The sequence below is a fragment of the Delphinus delphis genome, chromosome 17 (genome assembly GCF_949987515.2).
Source record: "Delphinus delphis chromosome 17, mDelDel1.2, whole genome shotgun sequence".
Classification (NCBI taxonomy): Eukaryota; Metazoa; Chordata; class Mammalia; order Artiodactyla; family Delphinidae; genus Delphinus; species Delphinus delphis.
The window spans coordinates 65,064,621-65,083,539 of record NC_082699.1 but is presented as its reverse complement, the minus strand read 5'-3'; the positions used below and the strand labels follow the sequence as shown (position 1 = coordinate 65,083,539).

General features: G+C 47.1%; 1 protein-coding gene across 2 annotated transcripts in view; it reads left to right on the top strand.

Moving 5' to 3' along the window:
- The window catches only part of ANXA13 (annexin A13), a 56,176-nt gene extending 38,010 nt beyond the window's left edge, over positions 1-18,166 (top strand). For both annotated transcript variants that reach the window (XM_060035303.1, XM_060035302.1), the window contains 8 exons: positions 806-976; positions 3,911-3,944; positions 4,043-4,122; positions 5,745-5,813; positions 6,222-6,323; positions 10,711-10,786; positions 14,501-14,613; positions 17,536-18,166. In XM_060035303.1, the coding sequence (XP_059891286.1) occupies positions 806-976; positions 3,911-3,944; positions 4,043-4,122; positions 5,745-5,813; positions 6,222-6,323; positions 10,711-10,786; positions 14,501-14,613; positions 17,536-17,655 (765 nt within the window). In that variant the 3' untranslated portion in view covers positions 17,656-18,166. The remainder of the gene's footprint in view (positions 1-805; positions 977-3,910; positions 3,945-4,042; positions 4,123-5,744; positions 5,814-6,221; positions 6,324-10,710; positions 10,787-14,500; positions 14,614-17,535) is intronic.
- The last annotated feature ends 753 nt before the right edge of the window (positions 18,167-18,919 follow it).

Here is an 18,919-nt window from a genome sequence, read left to right as displayed (position 1 = left end):
CGCCCATTCTTGACGCTTTTCTCATTAAACCATCAGGTCGGAGGGAGACAGTAGGAGCAGGCGGTTCACCTGTGATTGGAGGGGCTTGCCCCAAACAGGGTGCCAGTGAGAATTTCATGCACTTCCCTTCCCCCACCTGAGTTCTTTCCCACGTGTGTCCCTTTCAGAATTTAACAAAATGCCAAAGTGACTGTATATCAGGTTTCCCCAGGACAGTCCCTCGTTAATTCCTGTTGTCCCCCTGCAATTATTAATAGTGCCCTCCCTTTCACTGTCAAAAGCATCCCAACTTGGACAATGAATGATCTGGTCTCCTAGAGATGACAAACCTGTATTTCAGTGTACTCTAGCCAAGTATTTGGAGATGAGTCCTTTATCTTATTGAGGTTCAGTCCATGGGGATAATGCAATACCTCTCCTGCCAGGGCTGTTTTCATGTGAAATTATTCAATGGGCATTTTCCCCATCATAGCAATCCACCTAGTCATTTGCAGTTTACAATCAGTGAGGAAGCTCTCTGAACCCCAAAATATTCTGCAAAATGCTGGTTGTTACTTTGATTCATCTTTGGGGTCCCCAGCCCTGAGCAGGGGATCTTCCCTCTGCCTCTCTGCCAGCCTTGGCAGCAGATGGATGGGCACTTGGGAGGCGACTGTCCTCCAGACCAGGTCACTCATGCCTGTAGAGCTCCAGTCTAGACTGTGCCCCGTGTGTCCACAGCAGGTGTCCTGCGGTGGGGAGAGCAGACACCTGTCCCTCTGCTCTCAGCACGTTCCCAGACAAGACTCTCGCTGTCTTCCCACAGGACCTGGAGGAGGTGCTCAAGAAGGAGCTGAGTGGATACTTCGAGAAGACAGCCTTGGCCCTTCTGGAACACCCCAGCGAGTATGCCGCCCGGCAGCTGCAGAAGGCCATGAAGGGCCTGGGCACGAATGAGGCGGTGCTCATCGAGGTCCTGTGCACGAAAACCAATAAGGTGAGTCCCAGCCGAGCCCTGGACCAACTCCCAAGGGAGCGTCCATATGCCCATCAGAGATGGCTACAGCAGCCAGAAGGGAAAGTCCTCCCTGCATTCCACCCACGGGGTGAGCAAGTGTCTGGGCAGAAACGCGTCCACTTGGTTCACACTGGAGAGATCCCTCTTCCAATCTTCTGATGGTCATTCTTGGTGTTGCTGCTCCTGGCTTGACAGGATAGATCCTTCCAGAAGCACAGTGTCAATCCAGCTTTCATTTTTCTCAAGAGATGCACAGTTTTACATGAAGGAGGAAAGTTCTACTTTACCCTCCCAGCCTGACTTTGCGGGTCTCCTGGCACAAATAATACAACAGTCCAAGCATGGCTGCATCTAGCGGAGAGCACAAGAAAAGGCAGGGGGGTGGGGGGGTGCCAGGGGGGTCCCAGTGAACACCCCCGGGGCCGCCACCACTTCCCCAGAGGTTTCCATGTCCTCTATCCTGTCCTCCCCTGGTCCCCTGGGCACATGCCACCATCTCAGGAGCTGAAAAGGACGTTCGTTAAGGCCCTCGCAGAAGCCCATTCATCTTTGGTTCCAGAACCCATAAGGGCCAAGAACTTCATCAGAAGAGAGGGCCCACAGGGCATTATCTGGGGAACCCCTGCCTCTTCCACAACACCCATCACATAGAATGGGGAGGTCCAGCGAGGAAATGCCAGGAAAATCCAACACTCTTGAGGCCTCCGGGTAGGAAGCAGACACAGCACTTGGAGCAGATGGCGAGGAAAGATGCCCCAGCGCTCTGACACTGCAGTGCCGTTTGAGCCCCCGAGTGCCTACCACCTGGGCTGGTTCCTGCTGCCCAGCCTGTGCCGTCCACCCACGTCTCCTGAAGCACCACCAGGCTCCACGCTACAGCTGCAAACCCCTTTCCTGAACACCTCTGGACTTCTCTTCATCCCAAAGGATAATAAAACCCCTCCATTTGGGGAGTTTCAGGTTAGGATTGTGCCTTAAGGGAAGGTTAGCACAGGAGGGCGGTATCAATTCAGTCCAACAACCACACAACTCTCCTTACTCAATATTCCCATCCTTTCCAGAAGCACCAAAGTCCTAGCGACCAGGCAGCCAATATTTGGGCAGCCTGCCTTGGCAAGAAGGTTAATTTGGTCGTTACTTTTCTAATCACACTTGCCTACACGTGGTTCACCCTCAGCCTAATTTCTTTCAGGTCCTGGTCTCAAACAATGAACAGGTTCTTTTTTTTTTTTTTTCAATCAAATAGATCTGACAGTAAAAAGAAGAAAAGCAGGGAGAGAGCAGGCCCTGGGTTCAGGCAGATCCTGAGAGTGGGCTGGAAGGAGGAGAAAGGGGAGGGGGCTGCAGAGTCACAGGTGTTCGGCCCCCACCTGCTTCCTCCTCTCTCCCACCCACTGAAGCAACATCGGCCTGGCCCATCATCTTCTATCGCTCCCTCTCCCTTCTCCCCATCACTGCCCCATGACTTTCATTTTAAACAGTTTATGAGCGATGCTGTAGGGAAATGCCTGCTCTTATATGCTGCGGGTTCAAGTGTAAACGGAGGCAGCTCCCAAGTGGGTCAAGCCATTGCAATATACAGCCATACTCTGTTTCATTGCGCTTCGTTTTACCGCAATTTTGCAAATAGCATGTTTGTGGCAACCCTTCATCAAGCAAGCCTATCAGCACCATTTCTCCAAAAGCATTTGCTCACTTCCTGTCGCTGTGTCATATTTTGGTATTTCTCACAATATTTCAGACCCTCCACTGGCAGAAAGATGACGACTTGCTGAAGGCTCAGGTGATGGTTAGAATTTTTAGCAATAAAGTATTTATTTTTTTTTTGCGGTACACGGGCCTCTCACTGTTGTGGCCTCTCCCGTTGCGGAGAACAGGCTCCGGATGCGCAGGCTCAGCGGCCATGGCTCACGGGCCCAGCCGCTCTGCGGCATGTGGGATCTTCCCGGACTGGGGCACGAACCCGTGTCCCCTGCATCGGCAGGCGGATTCTCAACCACTGCACCACCAGGGAAGCCCGCAATAAAGTATTTTTAAATTAAGTTATGTGCATTGTTTTTTTAGATATAATGCTATCGCACACTTAACAGACCACAGTAGAGTATAATCATAACTTTTGTGTGTACTGGGAAACCGAAAGATTCGTGTGACTCGCTTTATTATGACACTCATTTTATAGGGGTGGTCTGGAACCAAACCCACAGTATCTCCAAGGTATGCCTGTAAAGCAGTTCTTCCCGGCACACACCCTGGAGAGAGGCTTGCACTCCTGTACACAGCAAATTGTTTACTGAGTGCAGCCTTGTTTGAAGTAGAGAAAAATTGAACACAGCCTAAATGTCCATCAATCAGAGGCTGGCTAAATAAACAGGGGCCTACTGTAGGATGGAACCTTTTGTATCCATTTAAGAAAAACACTAGGTGACTAACTAATGTACAAGCCTAGCTGGACCTCCCAAACCTATTACTGAGTGAAAAAATAAGTCAAAGAACAAACAATATGAACAGTATTCCACTTTTTAAACACATACACAAAACAGTTCTATATATTTGCAGTAGCACAAACATATGTATACAAACGTAAAGGGAAAATATGCACTGAACTTCTAACACTGGCTACCTGGGTGGGGAAGGGAGAGTGAGATGGGGTGAGGGGGTAGTGAAAGAAGATGTTAGCTGAGCTGTAATGTTTTCACTTTTAACTAAGGATGACATATGCTAAAGGACTCCACACAGCTGGGGACTTGCTCTAGGCCTAGACCTTGACCTGTAGGGACAACCCCCTTTGCAGGAAGTCACAAAGGCATCCTGTGCCCAGAGACAAGCTCCTGCCTCTTCCCTTTGCTTGTCTCTGCCTATATTATTGATTAACCCCACCTTGGAGTATTGATTTTTTTTTATTACCTCTCCTAGGAAATCATCGCCATTAAAGAGGCCTACCAAAGATGTAAGTGACCGTTTGTTCTGACTTTAAAGAATGTTCCTTCCAAAATACCTCCGGGAGACTAAATCTGCTTTCTCTCCTCCTTTCTTCTTCCCGAAAAGTATTTGACAGGAGCCTTGAATCAGATGTCAAAGGTGACACAAGTGGAAGCCTAAAAAAAATCCTGGTCTCCCTGTTACAGGTAAAAGTAAAAAGGTCTAACCTGCCTTATGATCTTGGGAAACAGCCCTTGGCAGCATGGGACCATGGTGAAAAAGGCAATTTCGATGATAAACATTTCCTTCTTTTATTAAAAATGTTACTGAGGGATCGTCAACCTGTGTTCTGTCAGCCCAGCTCAGGTGAAATTATTCAATGGGCATTTTTCCCATCATAGCAATCCACCTAGTCATTTGCAGTTTACAATCCCTTTTTGTTAGTGAGTTATCTCATTAAGTATCACCACCTCACATTGCCAGTGAGGAACCTCTAGGTGTACACACAGTAAGACACAGCTTAGCAGCAAGAACCAGCCCATCTGACCCCAAGGAGGGCCCTTTTCATGACACAACTTACCTCCAGGATTCACCCCAAGTCTAGGCCTGTAAGAACTGCTGCAGGGAGCTTGGCCTGGAAAGCAGGGCTTTAAGAATTGGCCCTGCTAGGACACAGCCCCCGCGGCCCCCAGCCAGATGGCATCTCACTCTCATTAACACACCCACCTTTATGAGCTTTGTGTGTTTCTCTGCTTCATTACTCTCGATGTGGAGAGACTGATAGCAGAGAATACACAGAGTAGGCTTCACCTGTAGCGCGAAGAGTATATAAGTGTTCTCCTGCTGTATAACAAATTGCTGCAAACTCAGCAACCTAAACTATGCAGACCCATGATCTAGCGGTTTCCATGGGGCAGGGGTCCTGTTGCGGGTTAGCCAGGGTCTCGCCAGGCTGAAATCAAGGTGTCGGCCAGGGCTGCCATCTCATCTGAGGCCTGGGGTCCTCTTCCAAGCTCACTGGCTGTTGGTAGATTTCGGTTCCCTGTGGTTGTACGACTGATGTCCCTGTGTTCCTGCTAGCTGTCAACCAGAGACCACTCAGCTCCTAGAGGCCATCTGCAGTTCCCTGTCATAGCCCCATAGACAGTTCAGAGCATGGCTATTTGGTTTCTTCCAGGCCAGCAGGAGTTCATGTCTCTGACTTCTTCCATCTCTGACCTTAACGAGCTCACCTGATTGGGTCAGACCTACCCAGGATAACTGATTAGGGATTTTAATTACATCTATAAACATCCCCTTTGCCATATAAACAAAATATGATCACAGGAGTGGTATCTCACCATATTCACAGGTCTTACCCACACTCAAAAGAAGGGGATTATACAAGAGTGTGGGCAACCTGGGTCATCTTAGAATTCCACCTGCCACTAAGGGCTTAGGTTAGACCTCCAAAACTTTCCATGACCAACATTCAGGGCTCTTCAGGGCTGGGACCCTGAGAAGTGAAATTTGATATTTTGGAAGGAAGACTAATAGCTTCCCAACAGACTCATTCTAGGGGACATCATGAGGTTTCTTAGAGGTCAGTGGGGTTTGTGAGTGACCCTGGTTTCTACAAAACAAAAGGAAAAATGTGTTGTCACAGAAGCTACTCTGTTTATCAGTTGTGCCCAAAAGATGGCAGCAAAGAGCAGCATTGCCACTTTGCCAGGTTTTGTCTCGCTTCAGGCCACCCCTCTGAAATCACCCCCTTTTCTAGGACTTTCCCTTTTTGTTTTCTGTGGCCAAGCAGGAACTCAAGTTAATAACAATGTGTTGATTTTTCTAGGCTAATCGCGATGAAGGAGATAATGTAGACAAAGATCTAGCTGGTCAGGATGCCAAAGATCTGTACGATGTAAGTATGCAGATGTGCCAGTCTCTGCAAATCCTTTTTTTTTTAATTAACATTATTTTCAACAACTGTTACTTTATTTTATGTGAATTGGAATTACCTGGGAAATAAGTATGATCTTTAAAATATTTTTCATATATATGGTCTTCATGAACCTGAAAGAATTGCTTTTTCTATTCTTATATTCTGGGGTTAACCACCTTAGATCCATTTTGGAACAAGGGAAGGTATAAATAATATAAATATGTGAGGTGTACTTGTGGGTTAGAAGTTTAAAGTGCCAGATCGATCAATGTGGCTTAGATTCAGTGCATATTTTATTGTTTCCTGTAAGGGAGGCCTGGTCACAGCTCTGTTTATTCAGTCTTTTTGCAAAAGGTTTTTTCAAAATGTTTGCACCCGGCCCTCTAGGCAGGGGAAGACCGCTGGGGCACGGACGAGCTTACCTTCAATGAAGTCCTGGCCAAGAGGAATCACAAACAGTTACGAGCCACCTTTCAAGCCTACCAAGTTGTAAGTGATCCAGTACTAAGGCAAGGAGTTCGCACGGAAACTGAGTCTGAAGTTATTTCCAAAAGAAGCCGAGTTCTGGGATGTGGAACTGGGCGGCAGGGGGTGGGGTGTCTTTTACAATAGTGGTTCTCAATCGGGGTGATTCTGCACCCCCCAAGGGATATTTGATAATGTCTGGAAACATGTGGGGTTGTCACAACAAGGTGCGCTGGGGCAAGCGGCACTACTGGCATCTAGAGCGTCAAGGCCAGGGATGCTGCTGAACAGCCCACAGTGCACAGGGCACCTCCCACAACAAACAGTCATTCGGCCCCCAGAGCACTGCTGAGTCTGGGAAACCCTGCTTTGCAACAGAGGCTAGGGAAGCAGGGGAGTGTCAAGTTTAGGAGCAAAGCCCTAGAGTCACAGGGTACAGGTTCAAGTCCCGGTTCTATCACTAACAAGTGACCTGATGTCACCATCCTCATTTGTAAAACAGGGACCGTGAACATCAACACCCCACCCTCACGGGGTTATTTTAGGTGTTAAATACGATGAATATAAAAGGCTCAGGACAGTATCTGGCATGTGGTAAGCTTACTTATGTTTGCTGTTACTATTATTCCAATTGACAGTTGGGCTAACAGTGCCTACTGCTCCCAAAACAGATGTGATAATACCTCAGAGATACACTCTTGGAAAGATGTGTATCAGTTACTTTTATACAATTATTTTTTTTAATCTAATGAAAATTTTAAGTCAACGAGGTGAGTTAGCTATTTCAAGGCACTTAGTGGTTAATCCTTCCCTGAAAATCAGTCTTTAATTGCAAGAAGACCTTTGTGGAATATCAGATTTTGTTTTGGTCTCCTATTTTATATTTGTGGAATGGTTTTAAAGGACATCTGTACCCTGTGTCTCATTTCAATTTCACAAGAATACTGTAACTCAAAAGTAGGCTGAAGAGCCATTGTTACCCACAACTGCTGGTGGAGAAAAATCTGTTACAAGTAAGGAACCATCTGTAACTTATCAGGACCACACAGCAAGTCAGTAGCAGAAAGTGGATGAGAATTCCAAGATTCCCCAGCCTGAGCTCCTACCTCAGCTAGAGCTGGCCGCTCCTCACTCAAAATAGCATTTCCTATGTGTTGCCAGCAGATGAAAAGACAACAAAGCTTTGGAATTTTATCATCACTGTATATAAGCCCTTAGGGCCCTCTGCTTTCAAATCCTGCCCAGAGCCGTGATCAAAGGCAGCTGACCCTGTACTCCCCTGGCCCCTGGGCCTGGAGCTGTGTAGACTGAGCTGGAAGCCTTCTCCATGACCTAGACCCTCTTCCCATAAGACTGGGGCCATGGATGGAGTTTCTGGGGTGGCTGTCATTGGAGATCACTATAGAAACACACATATGTGTGAAGGTGTGTGTGTGTGTGTGTGTGTGTGTGTGTGTGTGTGTGTGTACGTGAGCTACTGACTATCTAAGGATACTCCCTAGGCCGATTGTTCTCAAAATTAATCCCCAAACAGCAGAATCCGTATCACTTGACACAATGTTTAAAATGAGAATTCTTAGTGCCGGCCCTGGACCTACTGAATCAGCTTCCTTGGAGTTAGGGTCCTATAGTCTGTGTTTTAACAAATCTTCCAGATTCTGATACATGTTAAGGTTTAACAAGTCTGCTCTAGGCTACTAGCTGTATGACCCTGGGCAAGTTATTAAGGGTTCTGTGCCTCAGTTCCCCCAACCGTATAATAGGGGTAATAATAGTACCTACTTCACAGGGTTAGTAAGGATTAAATAAATTAACAGATTTAAAGCATTTATTGCCTGGCATGAAGTAGGTGCTCAATTAACATTAGCAGTTGTTATGAGTCGCCTTATGTGAACCGACAGTGTCAAAAAACAGAGCTAAAACTCAAATGGTCAGTAAGAGAATCAATTGATCTGATAATTCTTTACATGAAACCAGCTCTAAAATGCTACCTATTCATCATTCCGAAAGCCTTGTTGGAACATTGTTCATCTTGATCTTTATCATTGATCTTCTGAGTTCATCCTGATCTTGGGAACCTGGCTCCATAAATTTTCTCATGGTCTCTGGCTAAAAGCACTAAGATGCTAGGGTCAGATCAGTGAAGTGTGTCATACGGCATAGGTTGTCCTGGCATAGAGTCGAATTTTAATTTTTGGCGCAGAAACTCAGGTTTTTGCCCTTAATCTGCCCTCTAAACCTGAGTCTTACTGTTGACGCTCTCCGAGATCCCAGCCCAAGCAACAAAGCTTCCCCAGCTCTGCAGCATCGTGAAAGATTATCACCGTCCCCAAATCTACCAAATAGGAAAGGCTTGTAGAGTTATAAAGTTCCCAAAACATGGCTCAGTATAAATTGTAGGTACACATACCCATAGCCCCAGGTCACTGCCTCACCACCACACCCCTCACCATAAAGTTCTCCCCTTCCCTAAAGTGTTCCTAAGCCCATTCTAGAACCTTTAGCCCTTTAACTGCTATAACCAAAGTCAGAGTACACAGGGCTCTGCCGTGGGCACGCTGTCAGTTTGGGGCATTGGTTTTAAAAGAAAGAAACGTGTCTCCTATTCTTCTAATAATCTCCCCACAGGCAGTGCTACCTGGTAAACTAGAAGCCTTTGAGGCTTGTCTGGAATCCACCCTGGCAATGGGTTTTTGTACCGAGATCAGAAAACCTGGTTTTGTCCAAAGAGCCCCCTAAGAATTAAGTGTTCCGATAAGTGAGAAGCATTCCATTTGCAAAGGAGCATCTCGGTAGCTTGGGCCAGTGGACTGTTTTCCATTTGTGCTCAATGGAGTCCCTGGAGGTGGCTTGGTAGCTACCAGGAGGGAGTGGGGGGGAGGAGGTAGGTAGAGAAGAAAGGGCAATGCCGTCTCACTGTATCTCATGAATAGTGCCCCCGGAGTTGGGCAGCAAAGAGACTGAGAGGCCAGGAACCTGGCATTACCGTCTAGGGCTGCGGTAAGGAGCCCATCTCCCGCCTCCCCAGAACAGCTCTGCTTTCCTGCTCTTATCTGTTGTGTAGGCTGAGATGCTACAGAAAATTTAAAAACACTGTTCTAGCCCAGTACTAACAATAATAATGGAAAGTGGTTTAATGTGAGGATTTTTTTTTTTTTTTACTAAGCACAGACCTGTGTGAGGACAATGTCCTCTTGAAACACAATCTCAGTCTACACAACAAGAACCCTGTTCATGGGAAAAGTGATAGCAGTTTCTTCTGAAATACCAGCTCCCACATCCAACCCCCAACACCTCAGAACAGCTAAGAAAGGGACTGAAAGCCCCCCCGATCCAATCCCCTTCTTATCTAGGTCGATTCCACACCAGACCTCTAGATGGGCCAACTATGATGAGGACATCAAGCTACGGGTTTCATTAAATCTGGACCCTCCTTCCCCCCATGTCTATTGTGCTCGTATCACAAAGAATATGTTGTTTACCAGTGTTTTCAGAATAAACTACATAAACTCCACTGGCATGTCCTCAACGGTCCCAATTATTTATAGACTCACAATTGTGTCATATCCTCAAGAGATAATTTCTAAGAAAGAAGTTTCAGTATTTCTAATGCTTAATTGCATTTCCCAAACCCAACCAAAAGTTCTCCTTTCTCTTTATATGCCTGCCCTGAGCTTGGCCCAGGCGGTACTTGTGTTAAGCGTGGTCACAATTTACTCTGAACTTCAGCTTCTATAAATATTTGGAAGGAAACCTAATGTGTAATGCTGTGCAGAACAAGCTGGCGGTGAATATAAGATCATCTGGAGTCTCCCCAGAGGGAAAGAAGCAGCATTTGACGTGGTCGGCCCCTGGCTCCCAGCCCAAGTAGCCCCACAGTATCAGAAACATTAGACCAAGTCCTTACCATGAACTTCACAACCTCTATTCATGTCACCCAAAGTGTAGGTGCCCGAGCTCCCAGTCTCAGTCCACAACGGAGGAAGGTGTGGGAGATGATTATAACCATAGCCTCCTGGAAAATTGGAAATGGAAAGAATTTTTATAAACACGTAGGAAACTCAAGTACGATAGAAACATAAAGAATATTGTTGCAGTATTTATTCATTGTTTTTCCACTCCCTGATTTCACAGAGGAGGAAACTGAGGCTGAGGGAGTGGTCCTGACTGGGGTCACATCCATTAGGGGCCAAATCGGGACTAACTCCTAGGCCATGAGAGTCCCCACTCAAATGGCGGGCAAGCATCCCCAGCCCTGCAAGGGCTGAGGCCAGAGAGGAATCCCAGAGTTCCTCTGGTCCTCGCGTGACCAAATCTGGAAGAGTCTATTGCTTTTTGTAGAAGAACGAGCCTCAAGTGCACCAAGGCCAAAAGCAAAACCTGGACTAACAGCTGCACTTTCTTTCTCCAGCTCATTGGCAAAGACATCGAAGAGGCCATTGAAGCAGAAACGTCAGGAGATCTGCAGAAGGCCTACTTAACTCTCGGTAAAGTAAAGCTAGGAAAGCCCCTGATTTGGGTTGGGCTCCCTGGAACCAGACTTGGAGACAGAGGTTTGTGTGCAGGAAGCTTTCAAGGAATAGCTTGGGAACCACACATCTAAGCAGCATTGCGAAGGGAGAGAATGAATGTGATGCAGCTGCAACAGGAGCTGTGCTGGTCCCCCAAGGAGCCCTGAAGTCAGGATGTCCAAAGTGGAGGCAAGGGGACCAGGTCTTCACACCCCACATCAAGCAGCTGTCAGGCTGCACCCAGGGAGCATCTGCAACCTTGGGGAAGATAGCTGCCTCTTTTGACTCCTAACGGATATGACCCCAGTCAGTCCTTCCCTCCTGAGAAGGGACTCAACCCTGAGCAGCCAGCAGGTAACACTTGGCATGAATGCCTGCTGTCCTGAAGACAGCAGCTGGGGGAGCTACCATAGCATCCACGACAGTCCCACTAAGATCATGGAGCCCCGAGAGCCTCCATCAACAGCCTGGGACCATTGTCTAGTCTCGTGGGGCAGCATGCGGTTCATGTGACACACACTCAAAAGCACCCAGGTTCGGATCCAGGAACAAGTTTCTGCGGGTGCCTGATGGCCCAAGGGTGACCTTTTCCATTTGGTTCCCTTCAACACTGGAATGAATGAGGTCTGTGTAGAAAGCAAGGCGGGGGAGACTAGATCAAGGCCGTGCCAAGCAAACGCCAGGCATTTCTCTCCAGGTGTTGCCCGTAGGCAGGAAATAGCAGAGAGGTGGGTACCGGGCTGTGGCTGGCAGGCTCCTTTCTCATTTTTGCAAGCCCCGGAATGAAGGCATTGTCCATTGTCCACACTCCGGTGGTGAGGAGGCCAGGGCAGCAACCCAAATGGCACAAGAAATGGAGAGAATATCCCCAGAAGAAGAGGAAGAACCAAAAGAGCAGCCCCTGGAAGCTACAAAATGTGCTCTCGCGGCCAAACCCTTTTGTTTTGTTTTTCTGATGGGATTTTGGGGGCAATGTCAGCAATTGATTTTTTTTTTCCACCCTCATTTTGCATTCAGATTAGCAGGTCTGCTATTGTTATAGAGGCCTGAACATCCTTAATGTCACTCCCGTCCCACAATGGATACACACAGATGACTGTCCTTAGGGCTTTAAGGATGAGTGTGTTAAGTAAACGGAGAGATCTACTCATGGCCCAGCTACAAGGCTCCAAAGCCTTTCTGTACCTGCAGGGTAAAGAAGCAGGAGAACGCCAGAGTTCAGTCAGAAGATTAATACTAATTCTTATTAGTATTAAGTATTAATGGTAATAAAACCATTCAACCCTTTAACATTTACTTAGCACCTGCCTGGGCCAGCAGTTGAGCCAGGCGTGGGGATCAGAGGTAAATAGGTCCAGTTCCTGTTCTTAAGAAGCTTCAAACTCATGGCAGATACACACAAATCAACAGACTGAGCTACAGTAAAGATAAAACCAAAACCAATCAGAGCAAGGCAGGTACAGAGGAAGGAAAGGACCCATCCCTGCAGTTGGGGGACCATGAAATGCAGGAGTTGGGTGGACTCCACTGGTAGCAAATATAAAAGAGATTAGAAAAGACCTCGAAAAGGAACCACACACAGAGTGGAACATGACTTCATGACTAAATTCTCTACACACTCCCCACCCTACTCCCGCCTAACTCATAAAGATGCCAGTTTGCCACTAAAATTGAGGAGGAGGTGTTATGAGACCAAACGGTTCCCACCGCTTGCAGCCTTCGGAGCAGCACTTCTCAAAGCGGGGTCCATGGACCCCCTGCATCAGACTCACGTGGGGAGGCGTGTGAAGTGCAGTTTCTGGAGGCCACTCCAGGCTACCCACTTAGGACTTCCTGGAACGCAGCCCAAAGTCACACATTGACAAGCTCCTCCCGTGATCATCTTACGCCCCTGGAGTTTGAGAGCCCCTGCTCTGCAGGCCAGGAGGGGCAAGAGGCACCGCGGGCTGGCTGGCTGCCCCTCCTCTCACACGCACGAAGATCTTTATTCCCGCATCCTCCCAAGCTGGCCCCACCCAAACTTTCGGGGTATTCCTGCCGCTGCGAACAACAAAGGTTGTTCACCAGGCATAGACTGTATACGGTAGAAAAGTTGAGAGTTTTCTCCCCAAAATACCAGGAAGAAGGAGTGTCAGGGGGGAAGTCACTGGTGTGGGGACGGAACGCACTGAAGTTAGGCGGACGATCACTAAAGCGTCAGTTAGTACGAGCACACAGGACGGGGTCCTCGGGAAAACTTTGTGAGGCCACTAGCTCAGAACGTCTGGGGGGGGGGTGTCACAGTGAGTCTCAAACACGCTGCTCCCCAAATTGCCAGGTTCACCCCCCCACCCCATCACCACCACCACCAATCCAGCAGCTTGTGGATTCAGACTCCTGGGTCTGGGCTTCTCCACTGACACGCTGGTGGCTGCCACATGACCTATAAAATAAGGAGACAGACCACCCACCCCCACAGCCTAGACTCTGCTTTCCTAATTCTGTTCCTCCCCCTTCCTGGTAAGCATTCTATCGGCAATTACCTAGAAGGCAAGAGTTCTCACTGCAGGACATATTAAGGATGTGCAGTCCACACTTATGCTGAATGTATTCCTTATTATTTATCACTAACATCAAAAATGTTAAGTGTTCTAGGTAAATGTCAGCAACATAAACAGTAAGGGGTTCATTCTCCCAAAGTGTTAGTCCTGGTGGACCCATACGAGCCTTGGAGGAGGGGAGAGCAATCATGATTTATCCCCAGGAGCAGAGATGCACCCCATCCCCTGATTGGTGAATAGAAACCATACTTTGTTAATCTGCGGATTAGATCATATTTTATTCATTTCTGGCTGGGGCAGGGCCAGAAAAGAGCAACTAGCAGCATCAGAGGAAGGTGCTCTGTAGACAGGATCAAACATTGCATCAAGCCCACATCCCAGATGGAGAACTAAGATGATTGTGGGGACCTTGGAGAAGATTCAGAGATGAGGTTCACAAATAAAACCCAGTGAGGGACTTCTCTGGTGGTCCAGTGGGTAAGACTCTGTGCTCCCAATGCAGGGGGCCTGGACTCCAACCCTGCTCGGGGAACTAGATCCCGCATGATGCCTCAACTAAGATCCCATGTGCCGCAACTAAGACCCGGGGCAGCCAAAATAAATAAATAAATATTTTTTTTAAATAAAAAAATAAAACCTAGTGAGGAAAAACAAAAGAAAGGAAGGTTGTTTAGCATGGGCAGAGGAGGGCCACGGTCCAACTGAGCGTATCTTCAAGGTTATGAAGTTTTATATGGCAAGGTTGCCAGCCAGTCCGTGTTTCCCCTCCAAACCCAACTCTGACATCAGAGATTTCTCTTAGAGATGAGAAGGTATTCCTGCTGGTGAGAATCATGAACTTTACAGGGAGGACCTGAGGATGGTCACAGCCCTCCGCCTCCTCCCAAGGGTCTTCAGGGAACAGGAGAGGTTCTTAGGTGTCTGAAGGGGTTTTGGTCGAAGAGTCCAGATGCCCTGACCCCAAGGGAATCTTCTAGATCCCATTATCAACAGTGTGAAGTCTGCTCCTTTCAAACACCGGCCTCACAATTCCATCAGCTCCAAGGGCAGCCAGGTGACACTCTGAGCCAGTTCTGTTCCTTCCCAGGGTCTCTGTGTTATTCCACAAAACATGAACACATCACGTTCTCTCTTCCTTTGCCCTGCCCAGTGAGGAGTGCCCGGGACCTCGAGGGCTACTTTGCTGACTGTCTGTACAAGGCCATGAAGGGTGCGGGGACCGACGAGGAGACCCTCATTGACATCATTGTGACCCAGGCGGAGGTAAGACGCACTCGTTGGGCTCCACCTTCTTGTTTTGCCACCACTGATGTCATCTACCGGTCGTTTTTAGTAAGAGCCTATTTACAGAAAGAGTAAAACAGAGAGGGCCCTTGCCTTCCCAGACTTTGTAGAGGACAGTGTGCTGTGCTTCAGTCTGTTTCTTTTTATACAAATGCAGTAACGTTAGCGGCTTCTATGTCTGTCATCTGTGGCTCCGGAGAGCTCGGGGTAGTGTGTGGAGGGAACCTGGAGGGGCTGTTCCGGATACGGCAGCTCCATTTTAAGGAAGGTAAAACAGACACTCTGAAAGGTGAACAATGGACTCGATCACCCGAGCAAGTAATTTCCCGACTCCTGAGCTAGGCCTTTATTTCCTTAAACACATCCCAGAAGCACAATTTTGCACAAAAAACCACATCAGTACAAGACAATGTTTCTCAACCTTTTTTAAATTAGCGATCGCCCACCCTCCCCCCCAGGGAGCCTTCTTAGACCCAGTTTTCTCCTAACTGTCACTCCCCTCCAAGAAATGTTAACACGGCATACACTGTGTGAATCTGTTTATGTTCCCTATGCACATACGTAATTAATTTTACATAAGAAGATTAAGATGTTTTTTCACCCTCTAAGAACCAGTTTTTGCCCCCGTTGGGAACAATATCGCCCCCCTTTGAGAGTGCACGAGTACAACAAAGGCACAGGGAGAGGAGTGGCCAGAAGCTTGGGAGCAGCTGTCAAGACTCATATTCAGAACACAGGGCCACAGAGAGGAGGAACTGCAGAATAAATGGGAAATGGCATTTCATCCACAGCAGAGAGGCCTTGGAGAGTGAAGTGGAACTGGGCACTTGAAAACCACAGACATCTTCCCTCAAAAACGTGTTAAATGAGGGGGAAAAGATACCAACCCAAATTCTGGCCCCCAGCTTTTTGACAAATAATACGTAATATCTGACACTGTTTTGAAATATAACTTAGCAACACAGCTATTCTTTCGTTTTTATTTCTATTCCTGGAATTTCTCCTCCCCCTCTTTCTCCTCTCCTCCCTCCTCCACAATTCATATTTCCCTCTCTCTCTTAAGCCCCTTTCTTTTTCCTCCTCCCCTCTCCCTCCTCCAGTCTCTCTGCCACTCTCTTTGTTTTATTTTGGTTGCTCTGATTCTCTCTTTCCCTTATCTCTCCAGGTCTCAGCCTTCTCTGTCTCTCTGTCTCTTAGTAACTCACCTCCCCCAGCCAGAGTCTCTGGAGATACTAAGACACTCCAAGGAGCAGTTTGGTGACAAAGCCCAGCAAGGATTCTAAAGACCCCAGGGGGTCGGACCACTCCGAGGGCTCCTCAGGGTGCCATATTCACTCCAGCATGCATGAGCTGTAGCCTGTTTATTCCAAGATGCTCTGTCCTATCTCGGTACTGACCACAGGTCCTGGGCCATCTCCACATGGGGACCATCCCCTCGGAATGCTTCCGGCCCAGCCAGATATATTGGCCAGATCCCCTAATCCCCCAAAGCCACCAGGTACTAGAACAGAGCCCCGTGAGCCCCACCCCATCCCTGCACTGACCCCCCCCTCCCACCACTTCCTGCCCCTCCCCCAGCTGAGCAGCCTACCAGCCAGGGGAGCAGGGATCACAGCCCACCTGCCTGATGCAGTCTCTCTCTTGCGCAGCATCCACTTCCAACAATTCCTCCCTCTCCTACCCTCTCCTGCTCTCACCTTTCTCCCTCCTGTTGGGCCCTCTAATTGGGGCAGGAGAAGAAAAGAACCAGAAGCTTGAGCAATGGTTTGTGAGTCTCTCAAGAAAGCAAGATAGAGTCTAAATTAAAAACAACGATAACAACAAAGCTAAAAACAAAAAACAAACAAAAAACTCCTGGTTAAAGAGAGCTCTGTGCTTCTTTTATGAGACTTACTGTGTTCTTTCTGGAATTATATCTTCCATGGTGCAAGTATTATCTCCTTTACTAGGTGGTCAGAATCTTCAGAGCAGAACTATCTTTTTATATTTGTTTCTTCTGAGTCCTTTCCCCACCTCCAGCACCTAGATTTTTCAAGCTTTTCAATGAGTTACGGTTGATCCCTGAACAACGTGGATTTGAATGGTGTGGGTGCGCCCATATGCAGAGTTTTTCAGTAAATAACAGCACCTGCATTTTCATTTTATGGATCCTTACATTAACTAAGCGTGGGGAGAAGCTTGTGCTCCATTAGCGATCACAATATGTAGAATCAAAAGAACTAGGGTTTGAGGCCTGATTCTATCCAAACTGTTTCAGCTTCCTGCCCTTGGGTGAGTCATTGATCAAATTCCTTTGTTTTTGAGGCAGAGATAGCAATACACAGATTCTAGACTGCAGGGGGGTGTCTGCGTTCCTAATTCCTGTATTGCTCAAGGGTCAACCGTAGATTCAAAATAAGTCCTAAAAATTGATAATGAATTGAATTTTGTTGTTTGGCACTAATATCCTTGCTGATCAGGGTACAAGAGAAAAAAAAAAGGCGTCATTTCAAACTGTGTTGACAATTTTCTTAACCTTATACTAAGAGTCAGCAAACTGTGGCCTGCAAGCCGAATCAGGCCCACCGCCTGTTTTTGTACAGTCCTGTTACCTGAAAATGATTATTTTAAAGGAACTGTAAATAACTCAAAGGAAAAATAATATTTTTGTAACACATAAAATCATATGAAATTCAAGTTTTAGTGTCCATAAACAAAGTTCTACTGGAACAGACACACAGACACTGAACTCAGCTTTCCTATTCTCAGCCACGAAATAGGAAGAATAATAACTCCGACTCTTAAGGGCTGCTTTGAGGCATTAATGAGCAAGTGAGAATGACGTGCTCAGAACAGTGGCTGCCTATGTTTACGGTGAAAACGCTATAAATGTCCCAGTTGCTGTTGTTATCTCTCCTACAGGTGGACCTTCAGGGGATAAAAGCCAAGTTCCAAGAGAAGTATCAGAAGTCTCTCTCTGACATGGTTCGCTCAGACACCTCTGGGGACTTCCAGAAACTGCTGGTGGCCCTCCTGCACTGAACCGAGTCAGCACAGCAGGAGCACAGGAAGGAACCACCTTTGTCAAGAGCCCCCCCCCAAACCAGATTTGCAAATGCCACTCCAGCACGGAACACCCTCGAGGGTCCTGGTTTATTTCCTTGGCAGCCTGAGCCATGCGGCCGGGGCAAACTGTTTAAGTTAAGGGCAGCAGCCTCAAGACGCTTGACTAGGTCACCCTGAATGCTGGTTTAGCGAGTATCTGTGCTGCCTCTTAATTTTCCTTGAGGGCAGTCACTGAATGCTTTCTGAGCACAGATGAAATCTGCAGTTGATGAAAAACTATGCCTTCGTAATAAAACATTTAAAAGAATACGTATCACACAGGGATATGTATGTTCTGGGTAAAGAGCAAATGGTTGAAGTACAAGAAAGACCAAAGTGCTCAATTTCAAATCCTCCATGTTAATGGAAGATGTGGATTACGCCTACATCAGCTGCTTTTCCAAAAACTGGGTTGATTTGCTTTGGTGTTTGTCCTGCAAATAAATGACTTGTGAAATTTCAACATATTTGGAAAATGCAAACAGTTACATTTATTAATAATCACCAAGGACAGTCACCAAGGCCAGCGGCAAGGAAACAACTAACTTGCCTATACGAAACGTAACGAGAGGTAAAATTCCCTGATCTGCTACCTGGTTTAAATGGGTTTTCTTGCTTCTCTAGACATTTGAGCCATTTGAGTTTTCCCTCGGATCTTCAAATACAACTAGGCTGGGCACAGTGCCAACAGGATCAAGGTTAATGGTCTGACTCTCAAATGGATTGATCCTGCACCAATAGCATCTCTGTTCCAAGGTGTTTGTCTCATAGCCACGTGCTGCTACACATAAAGGGGTCTCTGTCATGAGAACACGGACACTCTGGTCCAATAATTATAGTTATCGTTCACTGGATGATTATTTGTGCCTGGCACTGCTAAGTAGCTTACTTTCATACTTAATTTTCCCAACATCCCTATAAGATGAATATTACTCCCATTTATGAGCTGAAGCAACTGAGACATTAAGTAATCTGGCTAAACTCATTCACAAATGACAGAACCGAGATTTGAATTCAGGGCTGGTGGACTCCAGAATCCATCTTAATAACCGCTTTTCTTGGAAAAATAACACATACAAAGTACATGGAAATGGGTCTGTATTCATTCACCTGCTTAAGTTCCTACTATTTGCCAATCACTGTGCTGGGCTCTGGGGATACAAAGACAAAGAGAACACTGGCCACACCTTGGGCAGTTCAT